Below are 21,633 nucleotides of genomic sequence, written 5' to 3' on the forward strand. Positions count from 1 at the left end.
GGAATTATAAGCAGCAAACCTAATCCTCAGACTGGTGAGAAAAGAGAAGCCAAAATTCCCAAACAAATGTCTCAGGACTTCCTTAGAGGAAAATCAGAAGGAAAGCTGCAATATAAATTTGGCTTCAGGTCTTTGATATGTCAGAGCAGAAATTTGCTAGTCAGAAGGAATATGTAGTTGTATTTTTGTCTCCTTTAGGATTTGGTGGTGAAAAAGATACATGTCAATGATGGCTGAGGTGTATGTACCTCACTGTAGTGACAAAAACTTTTAATTTGTTGTTGAAATTTAATTAAATTATGACAGTTTTTGAATATCAGTCAGAGTTTTGTGAATGGAGAAGTACATGCTATAGAAGCCTTTTACAAAACTAGGAATCAAGAGCTAGACTAGAAGAGTCTGCAGTTCAGAAGTATCTTCTTTTAATTTTTACTTGCTGAGCCCTGAAGTCATGGATAACTGTAAAAAAGGGTGAAGTTTCAAACCCCTTTTCCTGATGATACAATCAGTATAAAAACCTAAGTAAAGCCTTAGATTAAGAAATGAGTGTTAAGGTTCTGCTGTAAATTTTACATATTATGTAAAATTTACCTATAAAAATTAAGAATAATTACTTAATTAAGTCCCATAAATTTCAAAGTTCAGCATTTAAAAGTTACTGTTCCTTTCAGGGAACTTGGTCCTGATAGACCTGAAGAGAGAGGTTCAAAGATTTCCAGTGAGATTCTTTGAAAAATATCTGTGTGCCATAGTGGCTGTTCAGTTTGCTGAGCTGTAACAGGCGTCACTGACACAGCACACCAGGAGGCAGTGAAGAGAGCCCATCTGTCCTGCACCCTGAGTGCTAGGTCTTGGTCCCTGCTTTTGCATTTCACTCTAGACCTAGTTTAGCAAAATATAACCAAAATGCATCTGTTCTTGACTCCGTGAAGAATAGTAAAAGAAGGACTCAACCATCTCTTTCAGATGAAAATGAAATTAAAATCTTGCCTTTTTTGACACAGCTTTAGTAAGATTGCAGTTTGTTAGTCTTCTGGCAGAAGAAGAGTGCAATTCTTAAAGCAAATTTGATTCATCCTTTCCACTTTCTCTATTTTACGTGTGTTTGACAGAACATCTAAATAATTTTCATGGTGGCAAAAAATTAGATATTGATCTTCTTGGGGAATTCTGTAAAGCTTGGAGGTGAAGGGTTATTACTGTTCGGAGCTGTAGCTTCAGCTTGTAGTCTTACACCTAACACGATGGGGATAATTCTGAGTTATCTACATACAGCCATATTGTCATTACAGTGCAATTTTTGACATCGTGTTCCAAAGTTCAGGAATACATTTATATTTGAAATGTCTTTTTAGCCCGCCAAATCTTGGATCGAAGAGGTCTTCAGTAAAAGAGAATGTGCACATATTATTCCCAGCTCAAAAGATATACACAGGTAAAACAAGGAAATTTTTTTTTCTTCTTTTCCTGTTACATTTAAAAAGAATCAGAATAAATTTTATGAGCATTGTGTTTGGTTTGGATTTTTTAATGTCTCAGTCAATGATTGCTGGTCTGTAGGTTTTCATGGAACCCATCACCAGTCTTTTTTTACAGGAAATTATTTATTTGCATTAGAAATTGGCAGCAATTAACCCTACTATAGTTCTTTGACTCGTTGCTCTCAGTCTGGTAACAAAAACAGGTATGGTATCCAATTAAACATTGAGTTACATGGAGTTACTGGTGCACCATTTTTCCCCTTCCTCAGAATAATTACTGCTGATGATCACATCTTCTGATACAGGAATTTCTGATCATACTGGTATAGAGTATGAAAAGAGTAAGGAAGAGATCAAATCTTCAGCCTGTGCTTTAGGACCTGAGGAAGCAAACATAACTTAGCATTCTGCATTATGTATCTAGTGGATGGTGTAGCCTGGGTAAATTTGAAGAGATCTGAGATCTCTGTTCTGAGAATGTAAACTTGTAATTTTGATCATGTGGTTTTGAACACATGGATGGTATAGCATACATAAGATAGATAACTCATCCATGAAATGCGGATCTGACATACAATCTGAGTTGTGAAATGCCAAACAAATCACTAAAATTATCCAATACATTTTCTAGGGGTTAGTGGTAGAGATGGTGGCCTGTTTTGTTGTTGAAGAGAATTTTTTCAACTCTTGAATTGATACTATAAAAATAGTGTTAAAGCTGCCTTATTTTACACAAGCATATATTTATTATTCACCTTTTTATCACAGATGTCCTGCAGGATGCCAGGTGTGCCATAATTTAATCAGGTAAGAGTGCAGAAATATATATGTACTATAGTGACCTAGTAGTAGACAATCCTAGTCAGGGAAGAAATGACAAGAGAAATATCCTTGTTTTATGGTCAGAGCAGCATTTCTAGGGATGTACTGGAGAATTTTTAACATAGATATAAATAGAATAGATTGTGTGATAACATTTGATTTATTTGCAATAGAAAATTCTACCCAAATACCTTGTGTGCATGATTTTGTTTTAACCTCCTCCTAAGGAACGAAAGGCAGAAATATGTCTTTAAATGAGAGAAAATTCCAGCTATATACCAGATTATATGGAGGAGAGAAAGTTTATAGCAATAGAGGACAGTGAGAATTATGGAAAGAAAGTGAAGGGAGAAGTAAAAAGGTAAAAGAAGCATCCCTGATAATAAGTTTTTAAAATTCTTTTCATCTTCTCTGCATTGAGGATTGCGAGTCCCTGCTTTTGGGAAGGCAAACAACAAAAATTTCATGACTTTGGTGCTTTTAAAATGTGGTGTTTTTTATGGAAGCTGTATTTTGTGACCTGTATTAATTAGTTGTTTTCAATCCAATATTTTTCATTCAGATGGTATTACCATACACATCTTGGTACTGTGTATTTATGATAATAGGTTATCAGTTATTGGAACAAAAAGTTCAACTTTCATTTGTTTTGTGTTAAAGGCATCTGAGGCAATAACTGGTGACTAGCAAACTCGTGTCAAGTAGTCCCATAATCTGTGTATACACAGATGACATGGTTATCTGTCTTTTCATTATGCTTCGCATCTCATTTTGATTCTAAGATTTACAAGAGTCATGTTTTACAAAGGGTAAATAAATTACTGCAAAAATCAAAATGCTATAAAGAGCTGATATTCAGAATGGCGCTTGCATTGTAAGGCAACCAATTTGTGTCTATTCAGAAGGTGTGTTCTCCTTCTAAGGGAGTGGTATCATGTATATCTTGCTTTAGAGCAAGAGAATAGATACTCAAACATTTTTGCAGGTCTTGCAAGAAAAGAAATGCAGAGGATGTTTTAATGCTTCCTGCTAACCTGCAGATACTCAGCAGAGTATGACAACTAAAGTTATATTGTCCTTCCAAGTATAGCAGTTTAATTTCATCTCAGTCAAGACTACATCAGTTCTGTAATTCTCCCCCTCTCCCCCCTCAGAGTGACCATGTTGTTAATTGGTCTGGGAGGACCAGTAGGTCTTAAATTTTCCACTCCCCTGGGTAAAAATTAACCCACTGAAGTGGAAAACCAAACCAAGATTAGCTTTCACCAAATCAGCCTCCTGGTCAAACCCAGTTTAGCTGCAAAAATGTGAATACAACACTAGCAGAGGGAGGAAGAGAAACAGGAAATGTGCACTCCATTGGAAGGATTTGGTTTTTATTTTCACCTTTCTCTGTCAGGACATCCTGTATCTTTGTGTGTCTTTTATCTTGTAGTTGTTTCTTTCAGTTTTTGCTGAGCATTTTCATGCTGTTTAGATTAATATGAATCCAGTTTGTTGGTCTGTCTATGTTTGCAGAATGTGTGTGGGTGTCTAATGTACATTTCAGTTAGCCCTTATCTTGCAAGTATATTTTCCAAATGTTAACTCTTCTTTTCTTCTTGAGTATCTCAAGTACTCCTTGAGAGAGTATCTCCTAGAACAGAGAGCTTTGTTCTAGTAGAATTTTTCTGTTCCTAACAAGGAGAAATAATTTCCATATGATTGTAATGACTGGTTATATTGCATTTATTAGATCAGCAAGGAAACAGATTTTGGGTCTCCTGAGTTCTGTAGTTTTCCACAACAGTCAAAGAATCATGTGGATATACTTGATGCCTACTGTAATTTGACCTAATATTGTAGGCAAATAAAGTCTCTTAATGATTTCTTTTGTAGAGAATTTCCAGGCAGTTTGTGAATGGAAGCAGTTTGTGAATGGGTTATGCAACTAATTTGGTAGTTCTAGGTAGAATTAGTTCATTTAGAAGTTGCTAATCAAATTTGAATAACTTACCAGCACCTTTGTCCGTGCTGCCCTGGTGAACTGAAATGGGTCTCCACCTACTCTTCTGTGCAGTACTCACAAAAACATCCCAGAGAGCAGTTAAAATGGACTCACTAGATGAGTATTCAGAAGTGAGGTGTCCATTTCCTGCATTCTTGTTCATCTGAGATGTTCTTGCAACTTGTCTCTATATCACCTTTAAGGCATAAGTTTTAGACACAGCTTCTAAATTGCTGTCTGTTAGGACACTGGATATTGTAGTCTGACTCCTGCAGTTACTTTTACTCCAGTGTTGACCCTTTGAGTTTTCCCTTGTTGCTCAAAGTGTGACTTTTCTAGTAGCCTGCTTTTATCTTACTGATGATGTCCCCACCTTCTCTGGTAGCTTGGTGAGCTTTTGAGGCAAAAAAGGCAAAGTCATTGCAAAGATGCTTTGTATCAATGCATATCCATATATCCATAGGGTCACAGAGTAACTCAGGCTGTCAGGGACATGGTCTTTAGTATGCTCTGCCAGGGAGGTCAGGCAAGGATTCTTCACTCAGTTGTGTGAAACCCCCAAGGATGGAGATGACCTACCTTCCCGATTTCCAGACCCCATTGCTGGGTGGTTTCCAAAAGAAAAAAAGGCTTCTTCTTATTTCCTCAGAGCCTCAGCTGAAACAAAGCCTCAGACTCAGACATATTTTAGCTGCATTGCTGCCTCTCACCCCCTGCCATGCATCACTGAAGAGCCTATCTACACCTTTTGTATCCCATCCCAACAGTGCTGGGTGTGTGGTTGGAGCCCCTGAAGCCATCTCTTGTCCCAGCGGAACCATCCCATCCAAAAGCCTCTTCTCAGAGACTGTGGGCTCCAGTCCCACTATCTGTCACCAGATAGTCACTCTGTCCCTGAAGCTTCTCCGCTTTGCTGGTGTCTCTTCTGTGTTGTGGACTGAAGCTGGAGTGGTACCCAGACAGGGGCTGACAAGCACCAAACAGAGGGGGTGGACCCTGCTGTCTCCTGTCCCTGGGGCCATGTCCCATTCATAGCACCCCAGGCACCTCTGGCCCTCATGGGAGTCCATGATCCCGGCTTAGCCAACTAATACCCAGGACCGTGTCTGTAGTGGTTTCATGTTCACCAGATTCTGGTTGCCAAATTTAATGCAGCGGTCCTAGTGTTTATTCTCTTTTTGAGGGAGAGAGATTAGGAGAAAAGCAAAGCAGGCTCAAGCTTAAATATGGACATAGTTTTATTAGCACACACTAAAAGGATGGGAAAAAAAAGAAAGTTGGGAAAAAAACTAACACAAAACAGAATGAAATGCCAAAACACTCTTCCCTCCCCCTACAAATTGTTAACCTTCTTACAAAACAACATAGAGAGACACAACCTGTGATTTTCAGTCAGTTTCACCATTTAAACATAATCCTTTGTCACTTTGGGAGAGGAGTCTCTCTAGAGTACCATGGAGACATTCGCCACAAGACCACAACAATCTAGTGGCTCCCAATGTCACAAATCTGCAACCACCTGGAATTTTTGCAGATTGTGCAGTTCCACCCATTAGCAGCCTTTTCCCTGGCTACTCATGGGCCTCTCAGTGTATTTGGGGTACTGTTTAAGAATGCTGCTTCTAGTACAAAACGAGGATTCTCTTCTTCTATCTCTAAAATTGTCTCTATCTCAAAAGAAATAAAGACCTCCTTTTATCCCAGGAGCCAAGGGCTTCAAATCACTTTCTCTCTAAAATCATCTTTGTCTCAAAGGCTGAGACCTCCTTTTAACCCAGGAGTGAGGGTTTTGAGATTCTCATTTAAATCTCAATCATATCAGTCCCCAGTTTTGATTAGAACCAGCATTCCCCCAAACAACAATAAGTTGTTACAAGAAACAGTCCATTTCTCCATAGTTTACCCCAGGGAAGTCCAGTTAAAAAAAGTCCATTTCTTCAATCCCATTGTCCAGTAACCTTTATCCGTTCTTTCACTCTTGCTCCACTTGCGGTGTCTTTTCTGTAACTACTCTGTCTCTTCCTTCTCTTTCTCAGGGAAGGGTTAGGCCTTGGAAGCTTCATGTTGGCAGGAAAAGGTTAAATCTGCCCAGGCCTGCAGTGGCCATGTGCTCTCTGCCCCAGGCTGCAGAGATGCAAAGCCCTGCTGATGGGGGAGGCTGGTGGATGTTCTCCTTTCCACCCCTCGGTCTCATTTAGGGCGGCTCAGCTCGGGGTTGTTACAAAGCTGCAGGCTTTCTTTCTCTGCTGCCAGCGGCTATTAACTCGGGCCATGGCTTGGCCCCCTCTGCCGTGGCCCCGGGCACGTGGCCCCACTGCCGAGCTGCAGCCGCCCCTCTCCCCCGCCAGCAGCAGCTGGGGGAAAGGGGCTCAGCCGGCCCGGGCTGCTCCCCGCCTGGGCAGCGGCTCTCAGAGGCCTGGCCGGGCCCGGCCCGGCCCCCCAAGGGCAGCGGAGCCTGAGCCGGGCCTCCTCTGCCGCCCACCACGTTACCTGGTGACTGACCTGGAAGCTAGAGAGCGACCTGCAGGGAATCGGGATTTATATGGGTACTGCCCAAAGCCACAATTGGCATTCAGAGTGGTCACAACAGATGCCAATATCCCAAACTAGCCTTCTGACAGGTCCCTGTCCTTTCTAAAGCAATTCCAAGGTCCTGACCCGGAAAAAATAATCTACATTCCTCCATAACTAAAAACCTGTGCCAAGTCATGACTGTCCCAGGGCTGTCCCACCTCTAGAGCTGCACATTGCCTCCATTCCCTTTTCCAGGTTGCAGGTAGACAGGCTGAACAGAAGTGTCCCTGTACAGACCTTGAGGAACCCTTCTGGATACTGGTCCACCACCCACCCAGGTCCCCACCTTCCAGCCTGTCATCCCTCCCACACTATAATGTCACAGCCCAGCTACAGAAGCCTGGCTAGAGCAAAGGCAGATGCTTTCCTTTCATCCCCACAATTATGTTGCAGAAGGCAGTGGGGTGAGTCAGGCATGACTGACCCTTGATGCTTGCTTACTGCTTCCTGTCACTGTCTCCTCCTTCATGTGCCCAGATGAGGATTCCAGGAGGTCTCACTCCTTGGATTTATCTCAGACTTATGGCCAGATGGCTGGCCTGTTGTTCCCCAGGGTGGCTTTTGCCTGTTCTGATGTATGACATTTGCCTTTCTTCACTTATTGGGGATCAGATTCCTGATCTTCACAGCCTTGGAATCTGGCTGTACAAGGGCATCAGCCACCTCCTTCAGCACCTGCGGTGCAGCCTGGCATGTGTGAAACAAGTTCTTTCATGCTACTCTGCCTCAAATATTTTCTCAGCCTGCTAGTGCCACTCCACCTTGAGCCCTGTCTCCCAGAGTATAGGAGTCTTCCTTCTCCAATTTGCTTTTGCAGCGGATTGAATCAACCAAATGTAATTTGACTGGGTTGAAAAAATGGAGTGCAGACCTAATTTCATGGCTTCTGGATTTCAAGAAGTACCTTACTAAAGCAGCTCACTTCCTGCATTTCCTTTGGGTTGTTTCGTGGTTTGGTTTTGGTTGGATGTTAACTGGCTGGTTTTCAAAAATCTGTTTCTCTGACACCAGCTAGTTCTCTCTCATCTCCACTGAAAGCTCCCTCTTTTAGAATGCACATCTCCAGAGTCTTGCAGATGTTTACCTCTAACCTGCTCCTGAATGGACAAATAATACAGCTGAGACCTGAGGCAATTGTTGCATTTGGGCTGTTGAAGGATGTTTGTTTTCTTAAAAGAGGAAAAGTGAAGAATTTATCTCCATTTCCTAGGGTATATTAACTTCTGAAAAGTCTAAAAAAGACCTGGACTGTCAGCTGTCACTGTAAATTACATTGAAGTTAATCCTGTAGAAGACACTGAAGCCTGTTGAAGCCTGTGTGAGAGCAATGATTGAATTTGGAATCTGGGTTATTATTCCAGATGCAAACCTTCAATGCTAACTGAGTTTCTGGTATCTTTCTGTCCTGTTTGTGGCTAGGACAGGGTTAATTATTTGCAGAAGCCAGGCAGGGGTCTGGCTAGGACCCAGAGGTTTTTCTCTACTGCATCAGGTCATTTGCCAAGGCTTGGGGGGAAAGCAATTTCTTCTGGGGAGGAGGGGTCCTTTCTGGGTTCAGGTAGTGTGGTCTTGTCTATTGTCAGTGGCTTTCCCTGTGAATCATTCATTTCTTGTGCCCTTTGTCATCAGTTTGCTGCTGCTTTTCATTTCCTTATCTCCTTGCTGTTTCCAGCAAATTGTTCTTATCTTAATCCATGATCTTTCCCTTCTGTGCCTCCAGTTCTCCTCTCCAGCCCCAGCACAGGGAAGAACGGGAGGGGGGGGGTGAGCTAATGGTGCATGGTTTGACATGTTCCAGCGGGAACACCAAATTGGGGAATCACAGAATCACAGAATAACTAGGTTGGAAGAGACTTTCAAGATCATCAAGTCCAACCCATGCCCTAACACCTCAACTAGATCATGGCACTGAATGCCACATCCAGTCTTTTTTAAATACATCCAGGGATGGTGACTCCACCACCTCCCCGGGCAGATCACTCCAGTACTTTATCACTCTTTCCATAAAAAAAAAAAATCCTAAATTTCCTAATTTTTCCTTTCCTATCCAGCCTATATTTCCCTTTGCACAACTTCAGGCTGTGTCCTTTCATTCTGTCAGTTGCTGCCTGGGGAAAGAGACCAACCCCCAGCTGTCCACAACCACCCTTCAGGAAGTTGCAGAGAGTGATAAGGTCACCTCTGAGTCTCCTTTTCTCCAGGCTAAACAACCCCAGCTCCCTCAGTTGTTCTTCCTATGGCTTGTTTTTCAAGTCCTCCACCAGCCTTCTTGCCCTCCTCTGGATGCACTCAGACATCTCAATGTCCTTCCTAAACCATGGAATACCACTCCTAAAACATGGCAGCCTTATTTGGCACCTAATGTTCAGCAGGAAGAGCTGAAATAACAGCTGATCAGTCCAGAGCAGATTGAAACAAATTTGATCTTGGTATTTGTTGCTGTATGTATGGAGACACTGGTTACCAGGTCTGTTTCCGCAGCTGTGGTACCCAGTGCTGTGTATGTTACCGTATGCGCTCCTTGCAATACTCTTTTTCTAAGTAGTAGGGGAAAGCATCAAGATTGCTTTGTTGCTGTACTATGTGGTATCAGCTTATGGCATCATAGCATCAAGGGCAATGAAGGTCATTGTGACATGTATTTAGTGTTGCTCTCCCGACATAACTTGCCTTTGGGAGTCCATTTATAATTGTATCAAGTCCATGGGGAGAACAGGGGAGAGTAATTTTCTCCAGCTTTTCATCCCCTTTTCCTCCTTCAAGCCTGTTACAACTGAGAATTTTGAATTTCTTTTGGATGTTGAGGAAACCATGTTCGTGTTGCTAAGCCTGCCAGGTCCCCCTATATGGTCCACTTCATGATTAGAGTCAAGAAAGAGATTTCTGAGGGGTTATTCAGAGTTCTGCCCCAAGGCTGGACAGTCAGGAGTGGCATGCAATGTGGAAGGACATGGGCCAGTATTTGAAAGACTTCTGTAGTGATTTGGAAGTTCACTTTTGAACAACTACAGGGCCCTCCTGTTAATATGATAAAATATATAATGGAAAAATGCTCTGGCAGTTCCAGAGGGGTATGAAGTTATGCAATGTGCTGGGCTCTGCTCCTTATGGAACACTGCTCAATACTAGAAAGTGCTCTCATGGGGAGGACAAGGAAAACAAAACAAGAGGCACTGTGACTGCTCAACTGCAGCTGAACCAGAGGAACAGCTAGTGACAGTAGCAGTTGCTCCTACAAATGAAGAAAGACCACATGTGTTCACTTAGTAAGGGTTGAAGAGGAAATAGGGTCCTCATGACAGGAGGAAAAGGGAGGGCCAGATCCCCTGATCCCTATCCCTGGGTGAGCTGTGAGATATGTGAAAAGATTTCAGCTGCCACTCAGGTGACCTGGCTGTGATGCTTGGGTATTGTGGCCCATGATATGAAACTAGATAGTAACGAGGCCAAGCAGCTGGGATCTCTGTCCCAGGGATGCCCAGGATGTGGGCATTGACATGGGGATTGAGAAGAGGACAGAAGCCCTCAGCCTTTGGAGATGACTCCTGGCAAGTGTGAGAGAAAGGTGCTCTCTCAAGGATGATCTAGTAGTGCACACAGGCAGGTGTGACACCATGGAGGAAGGTACCCAGTACCGGAGAGATCTGGCTGTGCTGGAGGTAATCTCTAGGGATCCAAATAACGTGCAGTCCCCTGTAGATCCAGATGAGGTCCAGTGTGCACCATCCATGTGACAGAAGTTTGTATGGAGCACATGATTGGCATTGATGGACTCATTGGCATTGATGTCCATGAAAGGAGAACAAACAGTGCTTCAGGTGACTATGTGTCTTGGTTTGAAAGACAGGTATCTGCTAGGGAGAGGCGGGGCCTCTCTAGGAATGGGGAATTCCAATCCCTTCCTTCCAAGTTATTATAAATTAGAAGATTAAAGAGGCTTTTCAGTCGGAGCTATGGGGAAAGGAATAACACTTCTTTACTAGTAAATATAACAAGGCAAACAAACAACAACTACAGCATTAATAATAAACAGAACCAGGAACCCTGAGGGGCTTTGTCTCACAAGCCCCAGGCAGTCTGATCTCTTGGGACCCCCAGAGGACCAAGCCAAAATGGTGGAAACTCAGGGTAGATGGCTGGAAACGGTGGGTTGTCCCAGCAGGCAGGGGGGTGTCCCAGCAAAGTGAGCAGTGCTGAAGAAGCTGTGACAGCTGGACGGGGCTGTCCCAGCTCCAACAGAGCAGGCGAGGAGCTCCGAATTCCTGGGCACTCCAGCAGATGATAGAATTCCCAGGACCTGACCCTCCTTTAACAGTGGATTCCATGCAGATAGCCATCACCTGACTGTCCTCTGAAGGCGAGAGCAGAAGGAGAGCACCTTCACCTCCCTTAGCCACGGAGCCTTTCCCTCACCCCCAAATTAAGTGATCTACCACCCTCGCCTCTTCTTTTGTGTGGGTTGAGCACCCTCTAAGCATCAGTATTTAGTCTCTTAGGAACTTACAGGGGAAAAAATTCTATACGGCAAGCAAAAAAAACAAAACCAAACTTAACCCCCAACACTACTGGATTTCAGCAATGTGAAGATGATTTTTTTGTTTCCCCACTGGCTTGCACCTTGTGTGTGGAAAGACTGCCCAAGACTGCCCAAGCCTTCAGACAGATTCAAAAGGCTTGAATAAGGTAGAGAGGAAATGTCTCACACCCCACCACTATTGTGGTGTCTGCTATTGGGAGCAGGTGGCCCCCTTCGAGAGAGAGGGTAGACATGATGAGGTAACCTGTGGATTTTGTTGTATGACCATGGAGAGGACATGTGGAAGTGAGATGGAAATTTCTCCTGAAGACTGCTTTTGCCGTGAACCAAAGTAAGGTCAAAAGACCTCCCTAGGGAATTCAATTTTTAGGATGGATGTAATCAGATTCCAGTGGATGTGGTCAACACATTAGTAGCTGTGATCCCAGCCAACCAGCAAGAAATAAACACAGGCTTTCCTAGGCATTGTCGGTTTTTGAAAGATCTGTGTTTAGGATTTTACAGTCAGATTGAAAGTCTTCTCAATCATGTGACCTGGAAGAAGAATGATTTTAAGTGGAGTCCTGAACAACAGGCTTTTGAACAAATCAAACCGGAGGCTGATTATGCTATAACTCTTGGGCCAGTCACAATAGGACAAGATGTGAAAAATTTGCTGTACATTGCAGATGGGGAGGATGATCCTTTCTGGAGTCTCTGGCAAAATGTGCCTGGGGAGGCTCAAGGATGACCCCTGGGGTTCTGGAGTCAAGGATATTCTTGGCTGAGGAATATTCTTGGTACTCTCCAATTCAGTGCCCCACCAAGAACCTCTGAAACCACATGCCTCTCTCTCCCACTCCATCTTCCCCTCCCTCTTTCCACTTCAATGGAGTAAAGCTGAGAATTGAAGACACAAAAGGCAAAATATCATGGTTTGAGATGAGAACAATTTACTGGGAGCAGCAATCTGAAAAAAAAAAAAAAAAGCAAACAGGAATGGCAAAAATGTTAAATGTACAAAAAAAAATTGAAAAAAGGAAGAGTGATCATGCAAAAGTACTCACTGTGGAGCTTGTGACCCAAGCAGGGCCAGCCTCCATTGCTCTGTACCTCTTGGGACTGGCATCACCTGCACCTGTTCCTGGCTTGAAACCAGCTCCCTCCACTACACTTATTCAACCAGAAATAATCCCTTTGCTCCACAAGAGGGAGAGAGAGATACCTTTACCTCTGCCTCCAGCAATGATGTGAGCTGGTAAAGATTAACATCTGGGCTCTAGTCATGCCCCATCCCAGCATGGACAAAAACAGGACAGGGTCACTGTCTTATTTTTGAAAGACAGTTGTCTGCCAAGGAAAGCTAGAGCCTCCCTTGGAATGGAGAATGTAAACCCCCTTCCCTCCAAATTATTATAATTTGCAATTAGGGGCTTTCATGCAAAGATATGGGAAATAGGAGTAACAGTTCTTTACTAGGAATATAAAAAACCAAACCAAACCAAAAAAAACCAAAGCAAATGTAGTAGTACAAAAAAACAAGCAAGGAAGCAAACAAAAATCCTGGAAAACCTTGACAGAGTCAGGGATACAGCCTGGCAGCCTGTTGGTCAGGGTGTTGGAAGCAGTCCAAATAAATCCTCCTGGAGTAACAGATGTGGTTCTGTGGAGTAGAGATGAACCTGTAGAAAATCCAGTGGTGACGAGATGGGTCCAGTTTTCCTCCGGGAATCCAGTGGAAAAACCGGATCCCTTGCGTCCTTCAGTCCCAGTTTTTATCTAGCTAGGAACAGCTGGCTCCTCCCCCACTGTGTGGAGCATCTCACAATGGGATGATGGAGTGTGTCACATCATTGGTGGAACCTAATGGTCCATTATCAGAAGATTTCCCCCTGGAGGATGGAGGGGTGGTGAAAGGGATAAGAAACACTGCCCCACCTGGTTTTAATGGCTGGGTCGTTATCAGAAGGCATCCGCCCCCCTCCCCCCCTGGAGTTACAAGAGAAGGATAAAACATCTCCCAAAAAACAGCTTTCAACAGATGAAATAGAATACACGTTTTTATGTTACTTAATCCAATACAAAGGATCCGAGGCCTGCTACACCCCAGCTGAAAAAAAGGTCCTGGCAGTTCATTGAAGGGGTTCAAGCTGCTTCAGAAGTGATGGGCACCAAAGCACAGCTCCTCCTCCAACCTTGACTGCCAGTGCTGGGCTGGATGTTCAAAGGGAAAGACCCTGGCACACATCATGCCACTCATGCTTTATGGAGTAAGTGGAGTGTGCTGATGACACAGCAAGATCCAATAGGAACACCTAATTACTCAGAATCGAGAACTGACCTAAAGACAAGAACTTTAGATTTTTCTCAGAAAAGGACAAAGAGGAGGTGACATGTCCTGAGGAGGCCCCATCATATAATCAGCTACCAGAAAGTGAAAAGTGGTACACTCTCTGTACTGATGTTACCTGCTGTATTGGAGGGACGCATCAAAAATAGGAAGATGTTGCATGCAGTTCTGCATGGCAAATCACAGAAGCTATAGAGGGACAAGGTGAATCAAGTCATGTTGCAGAGCTGAAAGCCATCCAGCTGGCTTTAGGTATCACTGAATGAGAGAAATGGCCAGTGCTCTACCTCTGCAGTGACTTGTGGATGACAGTAAATGCAATGTGGGGTTGGGTGGACCAGTGGAAAAAGACCAACTAGCAGGATAGAGGTAAACCCATCCAGGCTGCTGAACTGTGGAAAGACTCACTGTCTATGTAGAGAAGCTGGCTGTAAAAGCATGTCTTGTAGATCCAAACACAGCCCAGAAATGGGCTGTGGAAGAACATCACAGCAATGAACAGGTGGATTGGGCTACCAGGATTAAAGTGTCTCAGGTGGGCCTGGGCTGGCAGCATAAAGGTGAATTATTCCTGGCTCATTGGGCCCATGACAGCTCAGGTCATGAGGGAAGAGATGCAACAATACAGATGGGCTCATGATAGAGGGGTGGACTTAACCACAGACACTATTTCCTGAATGATCTGTAACTGCGAAACATGCACTCTGATCAAGCAGGCCAAGTAGGTAAAGCCTCTGTGGTATGGGGGAGGATGGTTGAAATATAAATGTGGAGAGGCCTGGCAGATTGATTCCATAGACCCCTGGACCAGAGAGCACAATATTGAGTGGATATCACGTTCCCTGTCATGCACCAGCCTCTGGGAAAATTGAATGATACAATAGACTGTTAAAACCACACTGAAATCAATGGGTGGTAGGACCTTCAAACATTGGGGCCTAAATTTAGGTAGGTCGTCTGGTTGGCTAATACCAGAGACTCGGCCAATTGAACTTGCCCTGCCCAATCAAAACCTTCATGTAATGTAGAAGGGTAGAAATGGATAAAGTCCCCATGGTGCATATGAGAAATAAGTTTGGGAAGTGAGTTTGGATTAGTCCTGTCTCAAGCAAAGGCAAACCCACCCATGGGAACGTTTTTCTTCTATGACCGGGGTATGCCCTGGTGGATAACTCAGAGGGACTGTGAAACACAATGTGTACCTAAAGGGGATTTGGTTTTTGAGTTAGAACAGTCTTCAATGTCAAAGTGTGAGTGTATTATTGGTTGCTAAATGACACTGGCACTGTGTGCCATAACTACCATGGACAGTGAGTCGGGACTGCTCCAGATACACTGGTCATGAGCTCCTGATGCAGCTTTCAACCACCTGACAGGACACCAGCCCTCCTGCTCTAGAAGACATCTAGGACAAACAGAACCCACAGTCATGGATTCAATAAACTTGACAGATATCTTGGAGGGAAAGGCATTGACTATGATACCTAAGCTTGTGTGTGTGTGTGTGTATGTATGTATGTAATTGGAAGGTGTATGATCTGGTCATGAGGTAGATGATATAGAATAAAGTGTGAAAAATGTCCCTATTCCAGTCAGGATAGGGTTATTTTTTGCAGTAGCCAGGAAGGAACATGGCTAAGACCTAGGGATTGTTCTCTACCACCTCACAACACTGCTAAGAGTGAGGGAAAGGAATTATCTTCCAGGGAGAATCACAGAATATGCTGAGTTGGAAGGGATCCACAGCAAGCATTGAGTCCAACTCCTGGCCCTGACAGGACTATACCCAAGAGTCATATTGTGTGCCAAAAAGGTTCTGGGTTGGCATAGATTGACCAAGGGAGTGGTTAGGTATTGTCTGTTTTTGAGGGGTTTCTGTATGAAATGCTAATTTCTTGTGCTGTCTGTTATTAGTATTGTTGCTGTTACTGTTTGTTCTCTTATCTTGTTAGTGTTTGCAGTAAATTTTTCTTATCTCATTCTTTGGTCTTGACCTTTTGTGCCTTCCATTCTTCTCTCCAGTGCACTGCAGGGAGAAGGGAAGGGAAAGGGGTGAATGAGTGAGCGGTGTGTGGTTTGGAGAGTCTCAGTGTGATCATTAAGCTGAGGAGAACCATAACCAAGTCATGACAATCTCCCTCAAAACTGCACTTCATGTATTTTGTATATACACTTTACTGGCTTCCAAGGGTTAATATAAAGGTGACCCTGAAATTCCCCTCCTGATTATTGAGGATAACTCCTAGTTCTTTAGTACTTAGAATAACTGGTGGCTATACTCATAGAAAACCTCAGTGTCCTACAACATTCCTCTGAACTGGATCATATAAGACCAGTCAAGCCAAGCTGCATTGCTTAGGTCAGAATTTCTGTATGGGACTCTCAAATTGTTACAGAATCCCACAGAATCACAGAATGGTTTGGGTTGGAGGGGACATTTGAAAACTATCTAGTCAACTTCCCCAACTGTTACTAGTACTCAGGTAGAGAACAAATACTGTACCCAACTAAACCTAATTAGGATATAATTCAATGTTATTTTGCTATGGTTGCAATTTTTTTCAACATGGTTATTTCATGTGAGACAACAGCAGTATTTTTCTTTGCAGGAAGTTATTTGGGCTATTCACATGTAGATCCTAAAGTTGTATGCAAGTGAGTTTGACATTAAATAACATCTGTATTTTTAATGTGAGGTGCTGCTGTGGACGGCTGATTGGAGAGCACCCAGAGGTAGAATGCAGCTGGCCTGTTTATCAGGCTGGTTCGCAGAGTGATGGTGGAGAATGGTCTGTGCAAAAACACACAAAGATGAGTCCAACAGATGCATTTGGTACAATCAATTTTCAAGATGGAGACCACACTTACCATGCCAAGGTAATAGGTGCCGCGTTTATGTGTCTGACTTATTTTTGTAATTTCAGCATAAGAAAGGAAAGGCAAAAATAAGATTGGGTGCATATCAGATTGATTGTCTTAAAAGAGTAGGGGAATCTAAAAGTAAACCAGAGTAAATTTCTGTATATTTTAATGTTGAACTTCACTGTGATTAGAGGCAATACTGCCTGTATTGCTCACATGCATTTTTGTGCTATCATGTTAGGGTAGTTTGACAGCTCTAATCCTTCACAAGGTCTGCAGGACATTAATGCTTAGAACTTTGTGATGTGTTGCAGTTTCTTCTCCTGAAGTATTTAAAAGATGCTTATTTTACCCTCTGTTTTCCTTTCCAGTATATTAGACTTTCTTATGATAGCAATTTGGATCAGCTGTTGCACCTGATGGTTAAAGAATGGCAGATGGAATTGCCAAAGCTAGTGATCTCTGTTCATGGAGGAATTCAAAATTTCAAGCTTCCCTCAAAGGTCAAGCAGGTTTTCAGCAAAGGGCTGGTGAAGGCAGCTGAGTCTACAGGATCATGGATAATTACAGAAGGCATCAACAGCGGTAGTGTAATCACTTTTCTTTGTTTCATTTTTTTTCTTTTGGTATTTTTCCCTTCATAACGGCAAGTACATTTAGGTGAAATGGAGTGAAATAGTTTGAAAATTGATGATATGTTAAAACAAAACGAAGACATTTTTATTTAAGGAGCAATGCATAATTCAAAGAGTAGGATCTTGTTAATTTAGTGTTGACAGTCATTATGAATATTTTAATTAAAGAGCAATGTATTCTGTATGTAATAAGAAACACTGCATATAGCCAGAGCTTATTCACAGTAAATTTATCTGCTTCATTAAAATAAAGTTTCATTAAAATAAAGGTTCTTTGGACTATGACTAGTATTTTTGAAAGCTCAATTTACCTTGTGTTTTATAACTGATAATGTTTTGAATCAGGATAATCCATTAATTAGCCTATTAGTACCTGAAAATCCTTTTAGACTACTCTCAAAAACTCAGAGGGGTCAGTAAACTGTGGAACTGAAAGTTTTACTTCTTTAGCTGTTATTCAATCTCATGATCTTACAGGAGAACTGTCCTGGGCATTTATATAACTAATGAAGTTTTATGGATGTGAAAAGCACCATTAGCCACACGTGAGAGTATTATTAATTAGAAATATGTGCTGAGTTTGAAGCAGTGGTACATTACACCTGAGCCATGAAGGGCGCATCAAATATACAAGTTTAGTACGATGTTTTGGTTTTGACTGAAACATAACTACAGTGCAAATTAAGTGGTGCAAAACATTCCTCTGTGTCATGTAGCAGGTCTCTGAATATAGAAATTACAGAAATTACAGAAATTATAGAAATTATAGAAATTATAGAAATTATAGAAATTATAGAAATTATAGAAAATATTATAGAGAATATAGAAAATATAGAAAACATAGAAATTGAAAATAGAATATAGAAAATATCGAAATTATAGAAAAAATATAATTTGATTATCTGTTTAGGAGTGTCCAGGCATGTGGGGGATGCACTGAAAGGCCGTGCCTCACCACACCTGAGAAAGATCTGTGCTATTGGGATTCCTCCTTGGGGTATCATTGAGAATCAGAGGGATCTCATTGGAAAAGATGTGAGTTGGATGCATTTTAATAATAACAGCCTTCATGTTCATGGGGTGTTAGAGTTTTCTTCCATACTTGTTTTTTTTCTAGATTAACTTAATTCATTTAATATTTTTTCACTGTAATAGAGGCTTAGATTTTACTCAGAAACAGAATTTTGTGGCATGTTCAGCCATTGTATTTTGCTTTTTGTGTATAAATTAATAACTCTAAAATACTTCTCTTCTTACAGGAAATTGCCATTGATTTTTTTAAGTTTTGTAATTATGTAGGTAACTCTCTTGTGGTTGTAAATTAAGTTTTTCTATATTAAGATTCAGAATGACCAGTCAGGTTAGTAGTGTACACAAATAAGCTACTAATACGTGAATTATTTTATTCAGAGTCTATTTTATATTCACAAACTATGACTTTATATGAGGGTATAATCTACTCAAGTGTCTAAAAGCACTTAAGTAGTAAGATGAAATTGTTCCTGATAAATGTTAGCTCATGTATTTTTAATGGGGATACAACCCAGGGAAACTATGCCATGGTCTTCCAACTGTTGCAAAGAATGTCAGGCAGTGACTCTAAGGATTGCAAACCTAATCAGAGTTGTTTTCTGAGGTATTAATTATGGGTTTGTTGCTGTTAAGAATCAAATGCTAAGAATCAAATGTCTGAGTAGCTCAAAAAACTTTATAGAGAATTTTGAATAGCTACACTGTGATGCAGAAATACATACAAGTGAGTGAACATAAAGGGTGGTATTTTATTGATTTCTTTGAGGACATTTTTATTTTGTTTTTCTCAGGTAGTTTGCCTGTACCAGACCCTTGGTAACCCGCTCAGCAAGCTGAGTACGCTCAACAGCATGCATTCTCATTTTCTAATGGCAGATGATGGAACAGTAGGCAAGTATGGGAATGAAATGATGCTCAGGAGGAATTTGGAGAAGTACATATCACTTCAAAAAGTACACACAAGTGAGTATTGCTGTGGTCAGCTTCATGACAGAAAAGCCTGTCCTAAAAGATGGAGAGGTACTTGACATTTCATGTTACATATTGTACATCTTGATTTGCCATAGCTTTCACTGAGGTCAAATTTATTAATTGCATGTGTCTTGAACCCTAAAACTCAGAAAAATGAAAAAAACAACATTTTTATAAAACAACATGCATTTGGATGGACTCATATATGAGTTTCTGAGTTGTAGAGTCACCTAAATGACTGTCCTGGTTTATGACAAATTTGGGAGAAAACCCATGAATGGGGTCCTTCTGGGAAGCAAACCCAAATGGCCCCTACCCCAACCGGTCTGGTAAAGAGCTTCCTCAGAGAAAAGTGGAAAAAACTATTTTACTTAAGGAACAAAGCGTATACAAGTTATAGAGAATGAGTAATATGAAACAATAAAACCTCTCATTCTGGAGTGAGTTGGCAAATTGAGAAAGTCCTTGCCGTGGGTGTAGCTCGTCTCTCTCAGTCTCTCCTCAGTCCCAGTCCCTCCGGCGCTGCTGGAAAATGCTGAGGTCCAGGCCCCGGTGGGCCGCAGGTGCAGCCCCCAGTGCTCCCCTGGGTTTTCAGTCCAGAGCAGGTTTAAACAGTTCCAAGAAAAAGGAAAGAAACCAGTCCAGGGAACTTCTCTGCCCTAGCTAGCTGAAACTAACTAAAAGCAAAAAAAGATCTCTGTCCTGCAGTCTCTCCAAGCCTCCGCCGAACACGCTGTCCGCAGAAGAATGTGGAGGAGTCAGGCCGTTTTCTCAAAACAAACTCTGCGCTTCTCCTTGCTCTTAGAACCAGTCTTAAAGGCACAGGACTCAATATACGGCACAAACAGAACAGACAATTGGGGATACAAGCATCATAAAGTCACCACAGGACAATGACTCAGATTATTTAGTAGATACTGAGCATTTGCTCACTTCACAGTTTTATATGGTCACTATTTCACCGCTAGATACTTCCCCAGCACTTTGTGAGATGGAAAGACTGTTACATTCAGTGGAATCCAAATCATTTTTACCATGTTAACTACTCTTGCCCTCATCACTCTTTATTGCAAGAGAAAACTGTGACTTCCTCAAGTATAGCAAGAGTGGTTGCAAAAGTAAAACCTTTAGCCACTGTAACAGATGGCCTAACTTCCACTATTTATTTATAGAGTAAATGAGTTATAGTAAAGAAATAATTAAATAAGTATTTTTTACGTGGACAATTATTTCCTTTTATGTGCTAGATTGTACAAATAATTTGTGGAAGTTCACTTTTGCGTAGTCATTCAAACCTTGAGGTATGTTAGAAAGATATTACTATTATGATGTTGATGTATCTTCCTTTATCTCCTTGCATTATAGAATTGGCAAACTTAGAAACCAATCCAATTTTTAACATGTTCATGTACAGAGCTTCTTACTCAAACTCTTATATTTTCTTCCTATGAGCTTTTGCAAGTCAAGCTTTCATTTTCATTTCTATTGCGTTGTACTTGAAATTTCTTTTTTTTTTTAAAAAAAAACCCCTGACCTACTGCTGCAACACTTGAAAGAGTCTCAAGAAATACCTGATTACTTTTCTATTGTTGGTAAATATGTGGATATTGAACATGTTTCAAATGCCCTTGCATGTGACAATTATTATAAAGGAAAGAGGGATATTTAGAAGGATTTTTTTTTTTTTTCCTGATGCTTACCGTTTTTTCAGTAGTTTTTCATGGTCTTTTTGATCTAGCTGAAGAAGTTTTCTGAAAGTCCTAAAAGATGTAAGTCAAATTACAGATGGTGAAGGCATGGTTTCCTCTTCATTGAACTTTGTATAAATATTTATTTCCCAGACGTTTTGACTTTTGGGTGTGTGGCTCAGATCTGTTTGTAACTGGTTCGGTGTGTTTTGAAACAGGAATGGGCCAAGGTGTACCCATAGTTGGGCTCGTGCTGGAAGGGGGCCCCAGTGTGATCCTGATGGTGTGGGAGTACGTGAGGGCCAGCCCAGCTGTCCCAGTGGTGGTCTATGAGGGCACTGGCAGAGCTGCAGATATCCTGGCTTTTACCCACAAACACATGGGTGATACTGGGTGAGTAGTGGCATAATGCTCCTCCTCCTTGCTCTGTCATGTTGGCGGGTACCTGCAAACCCCTGTCTCAAAACTGCTGAGATAATTTCTGATGCTCCTAGTAATGATGCTGCTCTGGGCTTTTGCCAGCTTTAACTTCTGTGATGGCAGAATGGAACTTCTTTCTTCCCTGCCTCAAAATAGTGCTGAAATAATCCTTCTGCCAAATTTACTATGGCTTTTTTGAAGAGGAAAAACTGCATGTAGCTACTCTGAGCTAAGAAATTTTTCACATTTGGTGAGAGACACTCATGGATGACCCCCAGAGTATTTGCTATTGTT

The 21,633-nt window shown here is 41.9% G+C and overlaps 1 protein-coding gene across 1 annotated transcript in view; it reads left to right on the plus strand.

The window, feature by feature from the left end:
• Positions 1-21,316, plus strand: part of LOC120765173 (transient receptor potential cation channel subfamily M member 6-like) — a 34,276-nt gene extending 12,960 nt beyond the window's left edge. Inside the window, exons 2-8 of the mRNA XM_040089713.1 lie at positions 1,356-1,435; positions 2,250-2,288; positions 16,427-16,607; positions 16,964-17,177; positions 18,138-18,262; positions 19,051-19,222; positions 21,138-21,316. Of these exons, the coding sequence (XP_039945647.1) occupies positions 1,356-1,435; positions 2,250-2,288; positions 16,427-16,607; positions 16,964-17,177; positions 18,138-18,262; positions 19,051-19,222; positions 21,138-21,316 (990 nt within the window). The remainder of the gene's footprint in view (positions 1-1,355; positions 1,436-2,249; positions 2,289-16,426; positions 16,608-16,963; positions 17,178-18,137; positions 18,263-19,050; positions 19,223-21,137) is intronic.
• The last annotated feature ends 317 nt before the right edge of the window (positions 21,317-21,633 follow it).

The sequence above is a fragment of the Hirundo rustica genome, chromosome Z (assembly GCF_015227805.2).
Source record: "Hirundo rustica isolate bHirRus1 chromosome Z, bHirRus1.pri.v3, whole genome shotgun sequence".
NCBI classification, from domain to species: Eukaryota; Metazoa; Chordata; class Aves; order Passeriformes; family Hirundinidae; genus Hirundo; species Hirundo rustica.